The sequence below is a fragment of the Myotis myotis genome, unplaced genomic scaffold (assembly GCF_014108235.1).
Source record: "Myotis myotis isolate mMyoMyo1 unplaced genomic scaffold, mMyoMyo1.p scaffold_m19_p_7, whole genome shotgun sequence".
In the NCBI taxonomy this organism is placed as follows: Eukaryota; Metazoa; Chordata; class Mammalia; order Chiroptera; family Vespertilionidae; genus Myotis; species Myotis myotis.
The window spans coordinates 82,437,915-82,453,666 of NW_023416379.1; the positions used below are offsets into that span (position 1 = coordinate 82,437,915).

At 43.3% G+C, this 15,752-nt stretch overlaps 1 protein-coding gene across 5 annotated transcripts in view; it reads left to right on the top strand.

The window, feature by feature from the left end:
* Positions 1-15,752, top strand: part of ADGRF5 (adhesion G protein-coupled receptor F5) — a 105,105-nt gene that overhangs the window by 77,424 nt on the left and 11,929 nt on the right. For 3 of the 5 annotated variants that reach the window (XM_036317030.1, XM_036317031.1, XM_036317029.1), the window contains exons 10-15: positions 460-663; positions 9,196-9,366; positions 11,141-11,260; positions 11,410-11,619; positions 13,586-13,798; positions 15,458-15,616. In XM_036317030.1, the coding sequence (XP_036172923.1) occupies positions 460-663; positions 9,196-9,366; positions 11,141-11,260; positions 11,410-11,619; positions 13,586-13,798; positions 15,458-15,616 (1,077 nt within the window). The remainder of the gene's footprint in view (positions 1-459; positions 664-9,195; positions 9,367-11,140; positions 11,261-11,409; positions 11,620-13,585; positions 13,799-15,457; positions 15,617-15,752) is intronic. The other 2 variants (XM_036317032.1, XM_036317033.1) reach the window with 2 other exon arrangements.

Here is a 15,752-nt window from a genome sequence, read left to right on the forward strand (position 1 = left end):
AAGTCTTAAAGCTGACATACTAGAATTTAATAAGCCCCCGAGAGTCCAGAGGCTAACAGGGGGACCTTTTTCTGTGAATGACGTTGGGTGGCAGACACCTGGGTACTATCACATCTTTGTGGATTCTGATTTTGCCACAGAGCTCAGTAGAATGCCAGAGTTACCCAGTCTTCCAATTCTCCAAGGCTTTCCAGTGTTTCCTTCCCACCTCTGTCACCCCCACACGTTTTACTTACCAGTAAGAAACAAGAGTGAGATGGCCTTGTGCCATCAGAAGTACCTTCATTGGCCTTCGCACTTCCTGAACGTTCCTTCAGGGCTGATAGACCAAGTCTCAGATGCGTTTGAAAAGGATGTTTCTCGAAGCACTGTCATGACACATGCCCCGAGGCTGTCCTTCTTCTAAGTATCAATAGCAATCTACTCATAGTAACGAATGCTTCCGTGTATTCCATGCAGGTGAATATATTTGCAAACTGACCATGGATATTTTTGAATATGAGTCCAGAAAAAAGATTAATGTGACCCCCATCCGAATTTTTGCAAGTGAAGACATGAAGGTGACGTGTGACAACAGTCCCGTGTCCCTGAACTGCTGCAGTGAGATCAATGTGAACTGGAGCAAAGTGGAATGGAAGCAGGAGGGGGAGATCACCATTCCAGGTAAGAATGTCGGATGCCCTTTCGTGGCCAAGGAAATATGGGAGATGCCGTGGGTGGGAGAGGAAATGTTCAATGGGCGTTTCTTTCTAGACTTCAGACTGTGAAAAAGTACTAGGCTTGAGGCCACCCCTCTCTTAGCCATTCAAGAACAAAATTCCAAAAACATATGTGCATATGTGTCATGCTTGGGTCGTCAAGATCCTGGCAGAGAAGATCCAAGAGGGAGTGACATGATGACTTAGGCCCATGAAGGCTGCTGCCTACGGAAAAGCTTGTCCCAACCTTCCTAGCCTTTCCAATTTCAGCAAAGAGCGAAGGGTGAGGTCAGCACCTTTGCTTTGGAGTCTGACTTGGAACTTCTCCTTCCATGTCTCTTCTCACTTCTCTGCCTTCTTATCCACAGTTTCTTCTATGTTATCTAATTATGTGTCTCTGGTTTGTTTGTTTGTTTTGTTTTGTTTGTTTGTTTTTTATCTCCCTGTGTAGGCCTATTTACCTCTCAATTGTCTCATGTCCATTTCTGAACCGTTTGCTTTCATTTTAGATCTGAGATCTAACTGAAGTCCCCCACCCCCCAGTTTACACTGGTGAATGACAATCCTACTCCTAATAAATTAAAATAGCAGTACTAACTCTGTTTGCCATAGCAGTTTGTGATAAACCAATTTTTTAAAAAAAAAAAAAAAAAAAAACAACAACAACACGTTATTACTTTTAATCACATTTTAAACTTGACCACAAGTTGGAAGCTGGAGGGTTTTTTCCATCCAGTTTTCAAAAAGAAATTGGGATCCAAATTAAATGACTTAGTCACAGTTGTCACAATAGGAAAAGGCAAAGGACTGGGACTCACTTCAAGCCGCGTGTCACAAGACCGGTGTTTATCTGGGCCAAACTCTCTTTCCATGCCTGGTGGGCCAGGGCTGGGGCGCACTGACCCGGCAGTGTGCACAGAGGCAGAGCCTGCTTTCCGCCTCAAGCCCTCATATAACAATACCCAACCCTCCCCTTCAGAAATGACAGTATTAAGTGTCCATATTTACCCTAAAAAAATCATTCCAGTGAAGTGTGGCTTCCCCCCTTGAAATACATCCGTGATGGTGGAGACTTTATTTTACAAAGCCTTTGCTATCCGACCATATTAAATTATGAAATACAAAATAATGATCGATTGGCACGCACCTCTTCCCGAGCACGCCTCTTTTGTAAAGCCCATCTCAGCTGCTGTTTGTATTGGACTTTAAAGCCCCCAGAAGAATGGGAAAGGCATCTGGTAAGTGCTGGAATGTTGACACTGGTCCGCGTAGTCACTTCCTTGATTGTGAAGGAAGAGGAGGTGTGGGCATCCTGAAGGAACCGCCAGCTGGGAGAAAGGCTTTGCAAAGTTCCTGGGAAAGCGCATAAGCTCTCCAGGGTGAGAGGTGAAAAGCATCGCCCTCTGGCAGACGAGCCAGGAAGTCTGCGGTGCAGATGCTCAGAGACCTCTCCGTGGCCACCACTTCTTCAGATTGTCCCCATGCCCAGTGCGGGCTCAGCGGCCTCAGAACAATGGGTTTCCTGTCACAGGGCTGGCCGCCTGGGGAGCTGCAGAAATCAGTACTCTGATGAGTTTAGCCTCTGCTCTGGGCACCCTGCCCTTCTTCCCCCACCCTGACTGCCCCCTCTCTGCAGCAATTTTGCTCCAAGTTCTACAGGTGATTCAGAAACCATTTTTCCAGGCCAGTAAGAAACAATCTAGCTGACTAATTCACCCCAAACATGTGGAACTGAACGTGTTACCTCGTCTCAGAAACACATAGTGTTATTTTCAAAACACTCTGGCAAGAAATAAGACAGAAAGAAGTGATCAGCAAAGGTAGGATTTCTAGCTTTAAGGGGAGAGGGTCTGTTGAATAGGGAGGGATTTCTGCAGTTTTTCAAATCAACAGACACCAACTATGATATTAATAATAATGGTATCAGAAGTAATACAGTTGCCCCCCTTATCCACGGGTATATGTTCTAAGACCTCCCATGGATGCCTGAAACTGTGGAGAGTACCAAACCCTAGATATACTGTTTTTTTCCTAGACATACATACTTATGATAAAGTTTGATTTATAAATTAGGCACAGTAAGAGATTAGCATTAATAATTAATAATAGAACAATGATAATATATGGTAATAAAGATTATGTAAATATGGTCTCTCTCTAAATATCTAATTGTACTGTTACATACAGCGTGCATACGGTTTCATCGTGCTACTGAGATTGAAGTGCAATAAAAATTTATGATTTGTTTATTTCTGGAATTTTCCAAAATATTTCTTAATATTTTCAGGCCATGGTTGACTGTGGGTAACTGAAATAGCAGAAAGCAAACTGCGGATAAAGAGGGACTACTGTAGTATTAATGCTGCTACTAGGAGTAGTAATAGTAGAGGTAAAAATAGTTATTATTATTAGCATAGCTTCTCGTTTTTCTATATCCAACACTAGCTTTGACTGTGCAGGAATGTATTGACAAGTTGGGGGAATTGAAGGACAACAGTGTTGATAGTGTCATCATAGCTCTTCTTAGGGGGCATGGTGGTAAAACATAATGAAGTCGAATTCCCTTTTGCCCAGAAGCTAGGATGGTTCCCAAATGAGTTCATAAACTTCTTCCTGGCCCTGCCTACCCTATTTCCTGACTCATCTCATGCAGATTACTCATAAAGCAATTGAATCTTTACTAGAGGGTGTCAGCCCCTTCTTGGCTGGCTGACAGAGGTGTGACGGCAGGAGCACCGAGTGACTGGTGAGGGAGGGACAGCCTCAGATTCCACCGTTCCCTTCTTTGTCTCCTCTTCCCAATTGCCCCACTTACGCTTTTAAGCTTATGTTATTGTGCATGCTTGTGCGCTGTCTGAAATGTTAGTTTTGCAGCCAAATAGCATGAGGAAGAGATAAAGAAGTGAGACCACTCTTTTTCCCTTCTTGAATAGAAATCCGTCTTGTGCTGTTTGTGTCACTTTATGTCACCTCCATGTTCGTGTGTATTTTTCAGGTTTTATTTCTTATGATATTCTGCTGCTTTGGGATAGAATCTCTGCAGATATCAATTAAATTCATCTGATCTAGTGAGTCATTGAAGGCCACCATTTTCTGGTTGGTCTTTTGTCTGGAAGATCTAACAACTGATGTCACTGGAGTGTTAAAACCCCCTACTATGACTGTATTACTATCAATCTCCCTTTTTGTCCATCAAGATTTGCTTTACATATTTAGGTCCTCTATGTTGGGTGCATAAATGTCTACAAGGGTTATATCCTCTTGTTGGATTGCCCTCTTTGTCATTATGTAGTGTCCTTCATTGCCTCTTACTATAGCCTTTGTTTTAAAGTCTATTTTATGAGATATAAGTATTGCTACCAGAACTTTTATTTCCTTTCCATTAGCATGAAATATCTTTTTCCATCCCTTTAGTTTTAGTCAGTGTGTATCTTTTGTCCTGAGGTGGGTCTCCCTGGAGAGAATATATATGGGTCTTCTTTTCTTATCCATTCAGCTACACTTTATAAAGTGCCACTAGGAGTCCGCCTGCCTCAGGGACTGAGGTGAGACCAAAGTAGAGAAGCAACTGGAAGTATTGAAGCATTCTCCATCCTGGCGGCAAGAAAGGGTCACCCTTTTGGTTTGGTTTTTTAAGAAGACCAGGTGTCAGGGCTTCACTCTAGAGCAACTAAATTGGAATTGGGTTTGGGCTCTAGGCAGTGGCATAAGTTCTTAAATGTCACTGGAGATTTTATTGGGCGAAGGGTAGCAGGAGCCGCGAACTTAGTCTAATCCCTCATTTACGCAGGAGGACAAGTCTGCATGACAGTGGCAAAGGGCTCCCTCCTCACCCACAGCTCTTTCTCTTTCTCCTCCATGTCGTTCTCTGTTCCTAGCGATGCCACACAAAAATCCGATTTTAAATAGTGATTCCTCTACTTGAAGGAATGCCCACCAATTTGGATTTTAAAAAAAGAAGAAGAAAGGACTTGTGCCAAGTCTTCAGTCCTGGAATAATGAGCCTACACCCTGTTCTTTTCAGTAGGACAGTGTCTAGTCTCGGGAAGTTGTGATCCCAACTCAGCCACGTGCCCTTGTCCTAATGCAGGGCAAGGTGGGGCACCTTGTGGACTCCCAGGCCTTCGTCCATTAAATAGTGATAATGGTACCTACTTTACAAGAGAGGAGAAACACTGAGATGGTCAATGTAAAATATTTAAAATAGACCTGAATGCACTGAGTCTGCCCCAATAACTATTTTCTGATCATGATGATAGCTTTAAAAACCAGCCCCTCACTTTTCCTCAGCGTGGTTGGTGGGAAATTTTCATCGGATATGATCTAATCTTGAGCAGCAAATGTGTAATTGCATACCATCTCTTCTCCAGAAAGCACAGTACCAGCTTATCAGCTGCACTCAGTACCCTCCAGGCAGGACCCCGAGGTGCACAGCCCCATGGTGTTGTATGAAATACAATGGGAATGCTGCCAGTTCAGAGTTCCCACCTTTGTTTTCTGAATTTGCCATCTCTCTGGAGCCTTATCTCCACGCTATAGGGTTCAGCCTCACAGAACTACTGTTTTTTCCTGAGCAAGACCAGCACGCTGCTGCTTCTGTGCTTTGGCTTCCACCTGTAATTTCTGATTTAACTGTAGAATTTTTCCTTGGCGTAAAATCTGTGTGTTTGTCTAACTCGGGGACTCCTCACCTCAGCACTAGTGATATTTTGGGCCAAATCATTCTCAGCTGAGGGTAGCTGTCGTGTACATTGCAGGGTGTTTATCAGAATCCCTGTCTCTACTCACTAGATGCCAGGAGCACCCCTAGTTGTGACAGCCAAAAAATGTCCCCTAATATGGTCAAGTGTCCCCCCCAAAAGGCAAAATCACCCCTGATTGAGACCAAATGTCTAATGCATAAGGCAGACCAGAATGGAGCTGCTTGAGTTAGAGAAAGGGTTGCGGGGGGGGGGGGGGGGGGGAGGGGGGAGGGAGGGAGGCGGGGCTAGAGCCCACATGGCTTATTACTCCTAAGCCAGCCCCAACTCCTAAAACAGGTTCACAGAACACCACGTTCTCCAAGGAGTACTGATTCATACACACCCCCACACACCCTCACTGCACACCAGAACACCACAGCCACCATTTCCATCTATGTCTTTCAAGGCCTAGAACAAATCTTCCCTCTCCTCTGAAATCTTCCAAATAAAACTTCCCTCCTTTAATCTTCATACTGTAATTACTTCTCTCTTATGAAACCTATCTACTAGATATTATAATTATTTCTGTACATGTCTTTATATGCCCCATTCTTTGTAGCTCATTTTCTTGCACATTAGCTTGGTGAGAAAGCTGGGCTTGAAGGATGAGTAAGAGTCAACACGATGAGGGAAGGACAATATTACAGGTGTGAACACATAGGGTGTGAAGCTATAGGCATGTTGAAGGACTTGATCTAGTTTTTAAGAAAGTGATGTAGAATCAGATAAAGAGTACAGAGGGCCGAAACCGGTTTGGCTCAGTGGATAGAGCGTCGGCCTGCGGACTGAAAGGTCCCGGGTTCGATTCCGGTCAAGGGCATGTACCTGGGTTGCGGGCACATCCCCAGTGGGAGATGTGCAGGAGGCAGCTGATCGATGTTTCTCTCTCATCGAAGTTTCTAACTTTCTATCTCTCTCCCTTCCTCTCTGTGAAAAATCAATAAAATATATTTAAAAAAAAAAAAAAAAGAGTACAGAGGCAGTTGAAAGCATATGTGAATAAATACATATACCACACTAAGGAGATTTTAGTTTGTTTTGAAAGCAATGGTAAGATTTAAAGGTAAAAGGAGAGAAGTCCGATGATAGGGGTTGAACTTTAGAAAAAATAAAATTTAAAAACTAAAAATAAATTTTGAGGTAGTATAGCCAATAGATTGAAGGACCAAATAACCAAAAATAGAGACCCACTTACAACAGCATGCAATTAGCAGAATACGGATAATGGGGCCCAGGTTAGTGACCATGAGTTGGAGTGGATAAGACAGTTATGAGATGATTTAGAAGTACAACCTAAACATTTTTTACAACTGGTTGGAAGTGGAATGTGAGGGAAATGCAAGTAATTTAAAATAACCTTAAGATTTTAAATTTCATGAGCTGCCATTGGGAAAGAAAAGACACATGAGAAGATATACAGGCTTTTGTCGGGGGAGGAGAAAGATGAGTTGGACATGTTGAATTGGAGATGCCGCAAATATCAAACGGACACTTGGGAATTCACTTCTAGAGTTTCCAACACAAGTGTTTCTCTCTTTTAAAATATTTTTAAATTTATTGTTTAGAGAGAGAGGAAGGGGGAGGGAGAGAGAGAAAAACATCAATGTGAGAGCAGAACACCAATTGGCTGCCTCCTGCACACCCCCTACTGGGGATCAAGCCAGCAATCCGGATATGTACCCTGACTTGGAATCAGACTAGCAACTCTTCAGTGCTCAGAAAGACACCCAACCAACTGAGCCACACCGGCCAGGGAGAGAGTGTTTCTCTTAGAGCTAGAGTGGAGAGTCATCCAAATACAGGATATAATAGGAGCCATGGTGTTGATGACATTCCCCGGTGAAACAGTAGAGATAAAGGTAAGAACAGGGCAATATCAGAGTGCTTGGGCAAGGCCAATATCTTTGGGAACACCAATATTTACGAAGGGAACAAAGGCAAGGAGCCTGGGAAGGAGACCCAGAAGGAGGGATGAAGAGAGAAGAGGAGCAGGAGAGACTGTGGAATTGAGTAGCCATGTCACAGAGAAGGTGGTCAGCAGAATGGGTAGCATGAGAAGAAGCCACTGAGCCTGGGAAAGAGGAAATCACAGGGGGCCTTACAGGAGCACTTTAAGTGGAGAATAAGGAAAAGAAGGTAAATCACAGCAGTTTGATAAAAAGTCGTTGAATACTAAAGGTGACAAATGCAGAAGCCTTGTGGTATGAAGAGAGGACAAAAACGCAGTGATGGCTAGAGAAGCTTCCAGATTAGGAAAGTTATTTTAGAAAGGGAAGACAAGACCTGGTGGTTAGCATGAAAGAGCCCAAGGAAAGATTAAAGACATGAGGGAGAGGAGAGTTAAAGGATGGCATAGGGCCTGGGGAAATTGGAAGACATGGATTTGCAAAAAAGAAGTGGAGGATTGAGCTATAGAGATAAGTAGGGACACTTGTGCCTATGAGCTAGGAGGTAATTTAGTCAAGTGGGTGAAGATGAAAATCAATTTCATGTTTTGAACCTTTTGGGAGACTGGGGAGAAAAGCTGGTTACGTATCAATCAAAGTATTTCAAACATCACTGATTATCCAGCTAGGGCTGAAAACGATGCATTTATGCTGGAGCTGATCAGAAGGTTTATTCTTTTTCTTTAATTTTTGGAAGGTTGGCAGTGTTTGAAGGATGCTTTAGGAGTTCTTGATAGTAGGCGATATTAGAAGAAGGAAAGAGTGGAGTAGAAAACATTCACCAGGAGGGTTACAGAGCCATGGGCAAGAAGTAAAGAGGCCTTGGAGGGCATGGCTTCTGGGAATGACAAGCAAGGTATTGAAGAGGATCTATTTTGAAGGGGAAACAGCTGCTAAGCTGAGAAAGCATGAAGCTAAAGCTTCCAATAAAGCATATAGACTAATAAGATGGAAAAAACTATGAAAACATTTTTCAAATGAGATGAATATCAACGGTTCCAGTCTTGTTTCTTTCTCCTTTCAATAATAATAATAACAATCTAAGTAACCTGATTTTTTCTTTCCAGTGGAAATCATGTTCAAAGACCTTGGTTTTCTTTCTCTATTTTTCACATTCTAACAACCGTCACTAATGGGGCAGGCCCCAGCCAGGCACCAGTCTAAGTGTTTATTTTTGTTTTAATTTAAATTCTTTATTGTTTAAAATATTACATGAGTCTCCTTCTTCCTCCATTGACCTCTCCTTGTCCCTTGTCCACTCCCACCCCCCAGCACATGCCCTCACCCCACTACTATCTGTCTCCATTGATTATACTCATATGCATGCATACAAGTCCTTTGGTTGATCTCTTACCCCCTCTCCTCCCCAACCCACCCGCCCCCCGCCGTCCATCTTCCCTCATAGGTTGGACAGTCTGTTTGATGCTTCTATGTCTCTGGTTCTATTTTTGTTCATCAGTTTATGTTGTTCATTATATTCCACAAATGAGTGAGATCAATTGTTTTTTATGTTAACTCATTGCACCTAACTACAATCCTGGGCTGTGGTTATTATTATTTCTCCTTATTTTGCATTTGGAGAACCTGAGGCACAGAGCAGTGTAGTGACTTTCTCAGCAATGCCCTGCCAGTAATTGCTTGAGTTTGGGATCTGTAGCCAGGCAACCTGGTTCCCAAGTCTGCAGGCCTAACCACTACATATTCCTGTCACCTCTCCATTCAGAGAGAAGAAACCTAACTTAATTAATAACTCTTTTTCACTGACTCGGCCTCCTTGTGACAGCAAAAGAACTGCCTGTGTCATTGCAGGAAACTCTGAAGCAGAATCAGATTCCAGCTGCAGCAGGTACACCCTCAAGGCTGACGGGAGTCAGTGTCCCAGCGGGTCGGCCGGAAGGACAGTCACCTACACGTGTGAGTTCATCAGCTTCCACGGAGCCCGAGGCAGTAAGAACATAGAAGTGACATTCACATCTGTGGGTAAGGACTCTTACTAGCATTTTCACCTCAAACCCAGGGCTGCCAATCAACTAGGAATATCCCTGAGCCATAAAGCAGGGCCTTCCCTGGTGGTGGTGGTGGGGGGGGGGGTGGTTGGGGTGAGTCACAGAATGGGGAACAGGAGAGGATTTCCCTCTGTGTCATTTCAATTCACACGAAATCTTCAGTATGGGGAAGGGTAGGCTGGGCAGCTGGCTGCAGAGAGGCTACAGCCTGCCTTGTGCCGGTGCAGAAAGTGGGCCAGGAAGTAGTTTTACACTTAGATTAGTCCTATTTAATCTTGAGTTTACAAGGAGGCTGATGCCCCTAGTTTCCCCCCTTTCCCTTCCACAGTTTCATTCTCCCTCCCTTGAATTCTCCTTCCCTTAACCTGGCTCATTCCCCACCACCCTTCGCTCCCCTGTCATCTAATCTAGGACGCATGCTTCAGAAAGCTTAACAACCTGGCACTTGGAGGTTATTTTACAGTTGTAACAAGTACTTTTTAATATTTCAATTAATTCAGCTTATTTAGGCCCCTTAAAAATACAAGTTCTTCTCCTCATATCATAAAGCATCATAACTTCAGCCCTCTCTGCAAAAAGAGGGCAGTCAAAGTTGTTTTGCCATCCATCTTAGAAAAACGAACTATGCAGCTAAATCATGAACAAGTTGGAGGAAGGACTTATATATCAATGGACTTGTTACTCTTGCTCACATTTCCTGTTATTGTGACCTGGCATTTTTATAAAGAGCAAGATTAGGTTTATCTGAAAAACATTATTTCTGTAGTTCATGGGTCTTTTGAGCAATGTGCCGTTGTCTGTAGTGAGCACAGTTGTAGATGGCACGGTTCCACACTGGGACCTGTGTCCTTAGGTGAGCTTTGGTTGTCTTAGGGGCATGTTTAGCCTCCGATGAAAACCATTGGGCTGGTATTTGGACCTCCGCTGAGAATCAAGAGAATGGGATTCACAGGTCCAGGAGCCTTTGCCTTTTCTCTCTTGCAGAAGCCACTCCACCTCAGACAGCTATCCCGAGGTCACTGCAGCCAGTAGGGCACCGCCAGGGACGCTTTAATCACGCTTTGTGACTTTGGGGCTGTATCTGAACACTTGAATCCCAACTTCTAAAGGGCATTATGGAGACCCCTGATTTTTCTGATGGTGACTGAGGAGGAGATTAATACACTGATTGGAAGAGCAGGCAGCCTCAGTGAACTCCAGGCACGAATTGTTCACCTAAAAAAGACAGAAATGAATGGCATTTTGAAATGTCACCCCTGTAAAAGATATGCTCTAAGAGCCAGAGGCAAAACTAGTGGGGCATTCATACAAGTTTTTATATTTGTAAAGTCCTTGTTAACATTCTCAGTGAATAAATCCTCATGAACCTATGAGGAAATTCTCAGAAAGAGGAGGAAATGCAGAGAGTTATGGTCAGGGTGCCTATATGGCCCCGCTCGCCCGAGACAGTCCAGTGATCCCTTAAGCTACTTAAAATGTAGCTTCAGAAATCACTCTTGCTTGGACCGAGACTCAGTGCTAGATCTAGGGATTAAGTGCTGGGGATGCAAAGACACAGAAGAGAGAGTCCTGTGCTTGCGGGGCTCGCATTTTTATGGAGAAGAAATATAGAAAGCAAGAAATTAAAATACAACGTGGTGTCGCTGAGACACTTGGTGTCCCTTGCGGTGTCGTGGAAGAGGTTGGAGGGGAGCTTGGGTGAAGTCAACATCCCTAAGTTTGCAACCTTTCGCCCTGCCGACCATCAGGAGATAAATCCAGCCACAAAGGGGAAGTGAAGGAGCTCCTGAGGCATGTGATGGAAATGAGTACAGTTCAGAGCACCACCAGGATCAGCCTAGAAACAAATAAAGCGCAGGAGCAGCAAGGTACCAATCCCGCGGTGACACAGTAGGCAGGACGGTCCCCGCTTCCTGTCTCTGTCTTAAATTTCACTCCTGTGTTGATGGCACCAGAAAGACTAAACATTGTGCTTGTTGTCGGTTTTCTTTTGTCTGTTTTGTTTGCATTCTTTCAGCCAACTTAACAATAACCCCGGACCCAATTTCTGTTTCTGAGGGACAAAACTTTTCTATAAAGTGCATCAGTGATGTGAGTAACTATGATGAGGTGTATTGGAAAACTTCCGCTGGAATTAAAATACACCAAAGGTTTTACACCACCAGGAGGTATGCTGATAAAGCGGAGTCAGTGCTGACGGTGAGGAGCTCCACAAGGGAGTGGAACGGTGAGTGAAAAGCCAGTACTGCTCTGCTGCCCGGAGCCCTGGAAAACATGCAACAGTAGTTCCCATCCACAGTTCATGCAACAGCCCTCCTGGGGGAGGATGTCATTATACCCATTTGACAGATGTAGAAACTGAGGCTCAGAAAGGATAATAAATACACCTAAGCCCCTATACCTTAAGTTGTAAAGCTTGGACTGGAACTTGTCTCTCTCATTCTAGAGCCCGTGCTCTTGCCATGAAGTTAAGAGGATTTTTATTAAAGGTACTTTTATCAAACTCATGGTAGTGTTTCACCCAATTGCGGCATCAAAATCTAGGTAAAAGGTTTATTAGGCCTGGATCCAAAGGAAGGAACCTTTTTATGTCCTATATTTCTCTGTACATTATTCATGTTGGGAAGATATGCAAATCTTTGGGGTGAAACGAGAATTGATTGAGCTACTGTAATAACAGCTGACATTTATTGAGCCCTTACTATGGGATAGACATTGTCCTAAGTGTTAAAGTGTGTTAATTCATTTAAAACAGTAAACTGAGAGGATAATGCTATTATTATACCCATTTTGCAGATGGAAAAGCTGAGGCTCAGTGAGGTTAAGTAAGTTGCCCAAGATTATGCATCTCGTAAATGGAAGTGCCAGGGTGAAACTCTGGCTAGTGGCTAATTCTGAACCACTTCACTCTGACGTCTTTCATTAATTGTAAGATTAATCAGCCCGGATTCTGTGAGTCCCTGGTCTTCTTCATTTTTTCCTATGAAGACCAGGCAACATTGTAGAAATAATTGGTTATTGTTTGGCTACAGTAAAATATCAGGAAATGGGAGTATTTTTCTCCTATGGTGAACTCACACCTAGTTCTGTCCAAGTTGCTCTTTCCTTCTACTGGGCAATAGCTTAGGAGGAGCCATAGTTTTCCCAGTTACAGCCATTTATTAAACATTCTCATACTCAAGTGCTAAAAAAACCTAGTCTTACCTAACTCAACTACACTTTCATTTTAATGGAATTTAAATTTCCCTTCCCTCCCAACAGAATTGAAAGGAGTTTCTTCTTGTTTTTTGTTCTGCCTGATTTCCCACCAGCTAGTTGCTTTTCTGGCTTCTCTAGACTTGGAACAAAGAGAAGAAATGTAAAATAAAAAATAAAAAAATAAAATAAAGGGTCTTACTAAATTGTAGGTACTCTTCTTATCTCCTGTACTGTCCCCATGATAGGTGCTCAGATGGTGGCTCAGCCTCTGATGAGCCCTAATACTCAGTGGGAAAAGGTCCTTTCAAGAAACACAACCCAAGTACTGTCCACAGTCCACTCTGCCACACCAAAAACTGGACAGGCAGGCTACTCCTGCTGCTGCCTCCCCTTTCACTTCAGCAAGGTCAGCCAGCATCTTACTTTTAGACTTTTCTAGATAAGAGTGAGACATCAGACATCTCATTCCAGAGTACAGAGGCTGAGCACTCCCAAGAAATCTCTCTCTCTCTCTCTCTCTCTCTCTCTCTCTCTTTCCCTCTCTCTCTTGGTGGTGCCATGGGGTCCTGGAAATTGAGGAGCCTACTCAGAGATGGAAAGAGAGGGCATCACAGTGTTTCACCTAGGTGACAATTAATTCTCATCAAAGAACTTGCCACCCCGGCACACACCAAATTTCCCATTCATTCCCTGGTTAATGAGAGAGCCTCGGAGTAGGTAACAGGAACCTATTTTGAAACCCGATTCCCCCTAACAGCGTGTATGACTTTGGATAAGCCACTTAATTTTATTTGAAAGTAAGTGGATATTTAGGTGGCCCTTGGTTAGTCTTTCAAATACAGACGTAGAGCACTCAGGAGGGGAGTCTATCAAGCATGTTCTTACCCACTGCCCAGGAAGTCTTGACAGGGCAACTAAGCCTCTTCTTAATCTCAGCGAACACCTTTTGGGAGTGATGACTTAATTTCATCTCATTCTTGCTTCCTTCCATCCAGGAACCTATCAATGCATATTTAGATATAGGAATTCATACAGTGTCACCACCAAAGATGTCACTGTTCACCCGCTGCCTCAAGAGTCGAACATCATGGTTGATCCTTTGGAAGCTTCAATCCCATGCACAGGGTCCCATCACTTCAGGTGCTGCGTGGAGGAGGATGAAGACTACAAAGTCACTTTCCAAGTGGACACCCTGACCTTTCCTGCTGGTAAGATGCCAACTGCTGAGTTGTTAGGACATAGTATTTTTTACAGGGAGAGTCTAAAAGTTTACTCTTAAAGTAGACATGCGGATTGCTTCAGAGACAGAATATAACAGAGTGAATTCCAAAAGCCATTATTACCTTCACTTTTGCTTTATTTGGCTTGTGGCAAAATCTTGAGAGTTTGTTTTTTTGAGGGAGCCATTGAAGACAGTATTAAGGTACCTTCACAGGTCTTCCACTTCCTCAACATAGCTGACTAGACATTCTGATAGGCCCTCTCTCCAAGCTATGAATCAACATAAAAGTACCACAATTCCTCTTAAATGCACAGCTGAGAATGCAAGAAAGGAAGAGAGATAACCAAGTACCAAACATAGAGGAAAAACCTAGAGATAATGTTTTAGCTAAAGCTGGGCTTCCTCGAAGGCATCTGCCAATATAAGAAACCCAGAACCTTGGCTTTTAAGGCTCTGAAGGCCATGGAAGAACCGGTCTTCCTCCCTATGCAATCACTAAGGCACCCCTAGCCCACCAGCACAATGCCAGGACCCTCAAAAAGAGACATGCTCATTTAAAAAATAGACTAGAAAAGCAAAGTTCACCTGCCAGAGTTAAGAATTTAGCCTTATCTCTAGGTGAGCAAAAACTTTCCCAGAGAATTATAACTGCCTTGCCCTCATTCAGGTTGAGAGTTTGAATTTATACTACCTATGTGGTCCAGGAACTCCAAACTGAAGAGGTGAAATGGTCTATTGGTAGCACCCTATGGCAGTTGGTAAAAAAATAAGTTCAAATCCTCTCTGGTAGAATGTCCCATCATTCAAGATCCCTCAGGATTCCTACAAATGAAGGTCAACCAAATATGAACTCACACACCTAAATGTCAAAACACAGACACCATCATGAGCAATTTACAGTTATTCTTTCAAGAATTATTCTTGAAGACCTGCTCAATGCAAAACATCAAAGTAGGCCATGAAAAGGAGAAAAAGCAGTTAGGGCACATATACTAATATGTAGACGAGCTCCTGTCATAAAAGACAATGCATATAACAATAACTATTCAAATGTACAATACAGATCAAAAGAACAATGGAAGTTCAGAAAACTAGGGACCAAGTGAGTCTGGAAAGTTTAGAGAAGATTGCATGGTATCAATCTAGAATCAATCTGGACACTGAAACATTCAGACATTTCAACATTCTGTGTTTCACATGCATTCATCCAGTGCCCTCTCAATGTGCCAAACACTGCACTAGATCCTGGGAGGTGGAAAGAAAAATAAGATCAGGTACCTTCTCTTCAAGACCTCATGGTCTAGTGGAGGAGACAGGTCCATGAAAAGGCGACTCTCAACCAACATGGTGAAGGCAAGACAAGATAAAGGCTCAGGACCTGATGGGATTTACATAGGACATTCTGAAAGGCATTCTGAGTGTCCCAAACTGTGTGGGCACAGAATGGTGAGGTTTTGCTAGCATGCATGCAAGTGTGGGCTTGCTTACTTGTAGGCTGGAGGCATTTAAAAAACCACATTAAAAATCATTATAGCACATTCCTGGGGAAATCTTGCACGAGTGTATCCATAGAGGATCATTTTAACAAAATGTGTGCTTCGGAGACTCATGTGGTGACTTAATTCTTTCAATCATTCTGCCTTAGCAAAAGAAGTTCATGGAAAGCAAGCGTGCTACACATTCAATTTCATGGCAAAATCAATAGTTTCCTGGTGTCCAAGACATGTCAGCGTGTTCTGCCACTTCACCAATGCTGCTAATAATTCAGTCCGGAGTCGGTCTATGAAGCTGAATCTGGTGCCTGGTGAGAGCATTTTCAATTATTTTAAAGCGTTGTACTCATGGGCAGGAATTTACCTATTTATTCACTCCCTCATTCATCCATCCATTCTATAATAGACGTTGAGCACCTTCCTATGGCATGCCTTAGGCTAAGCATG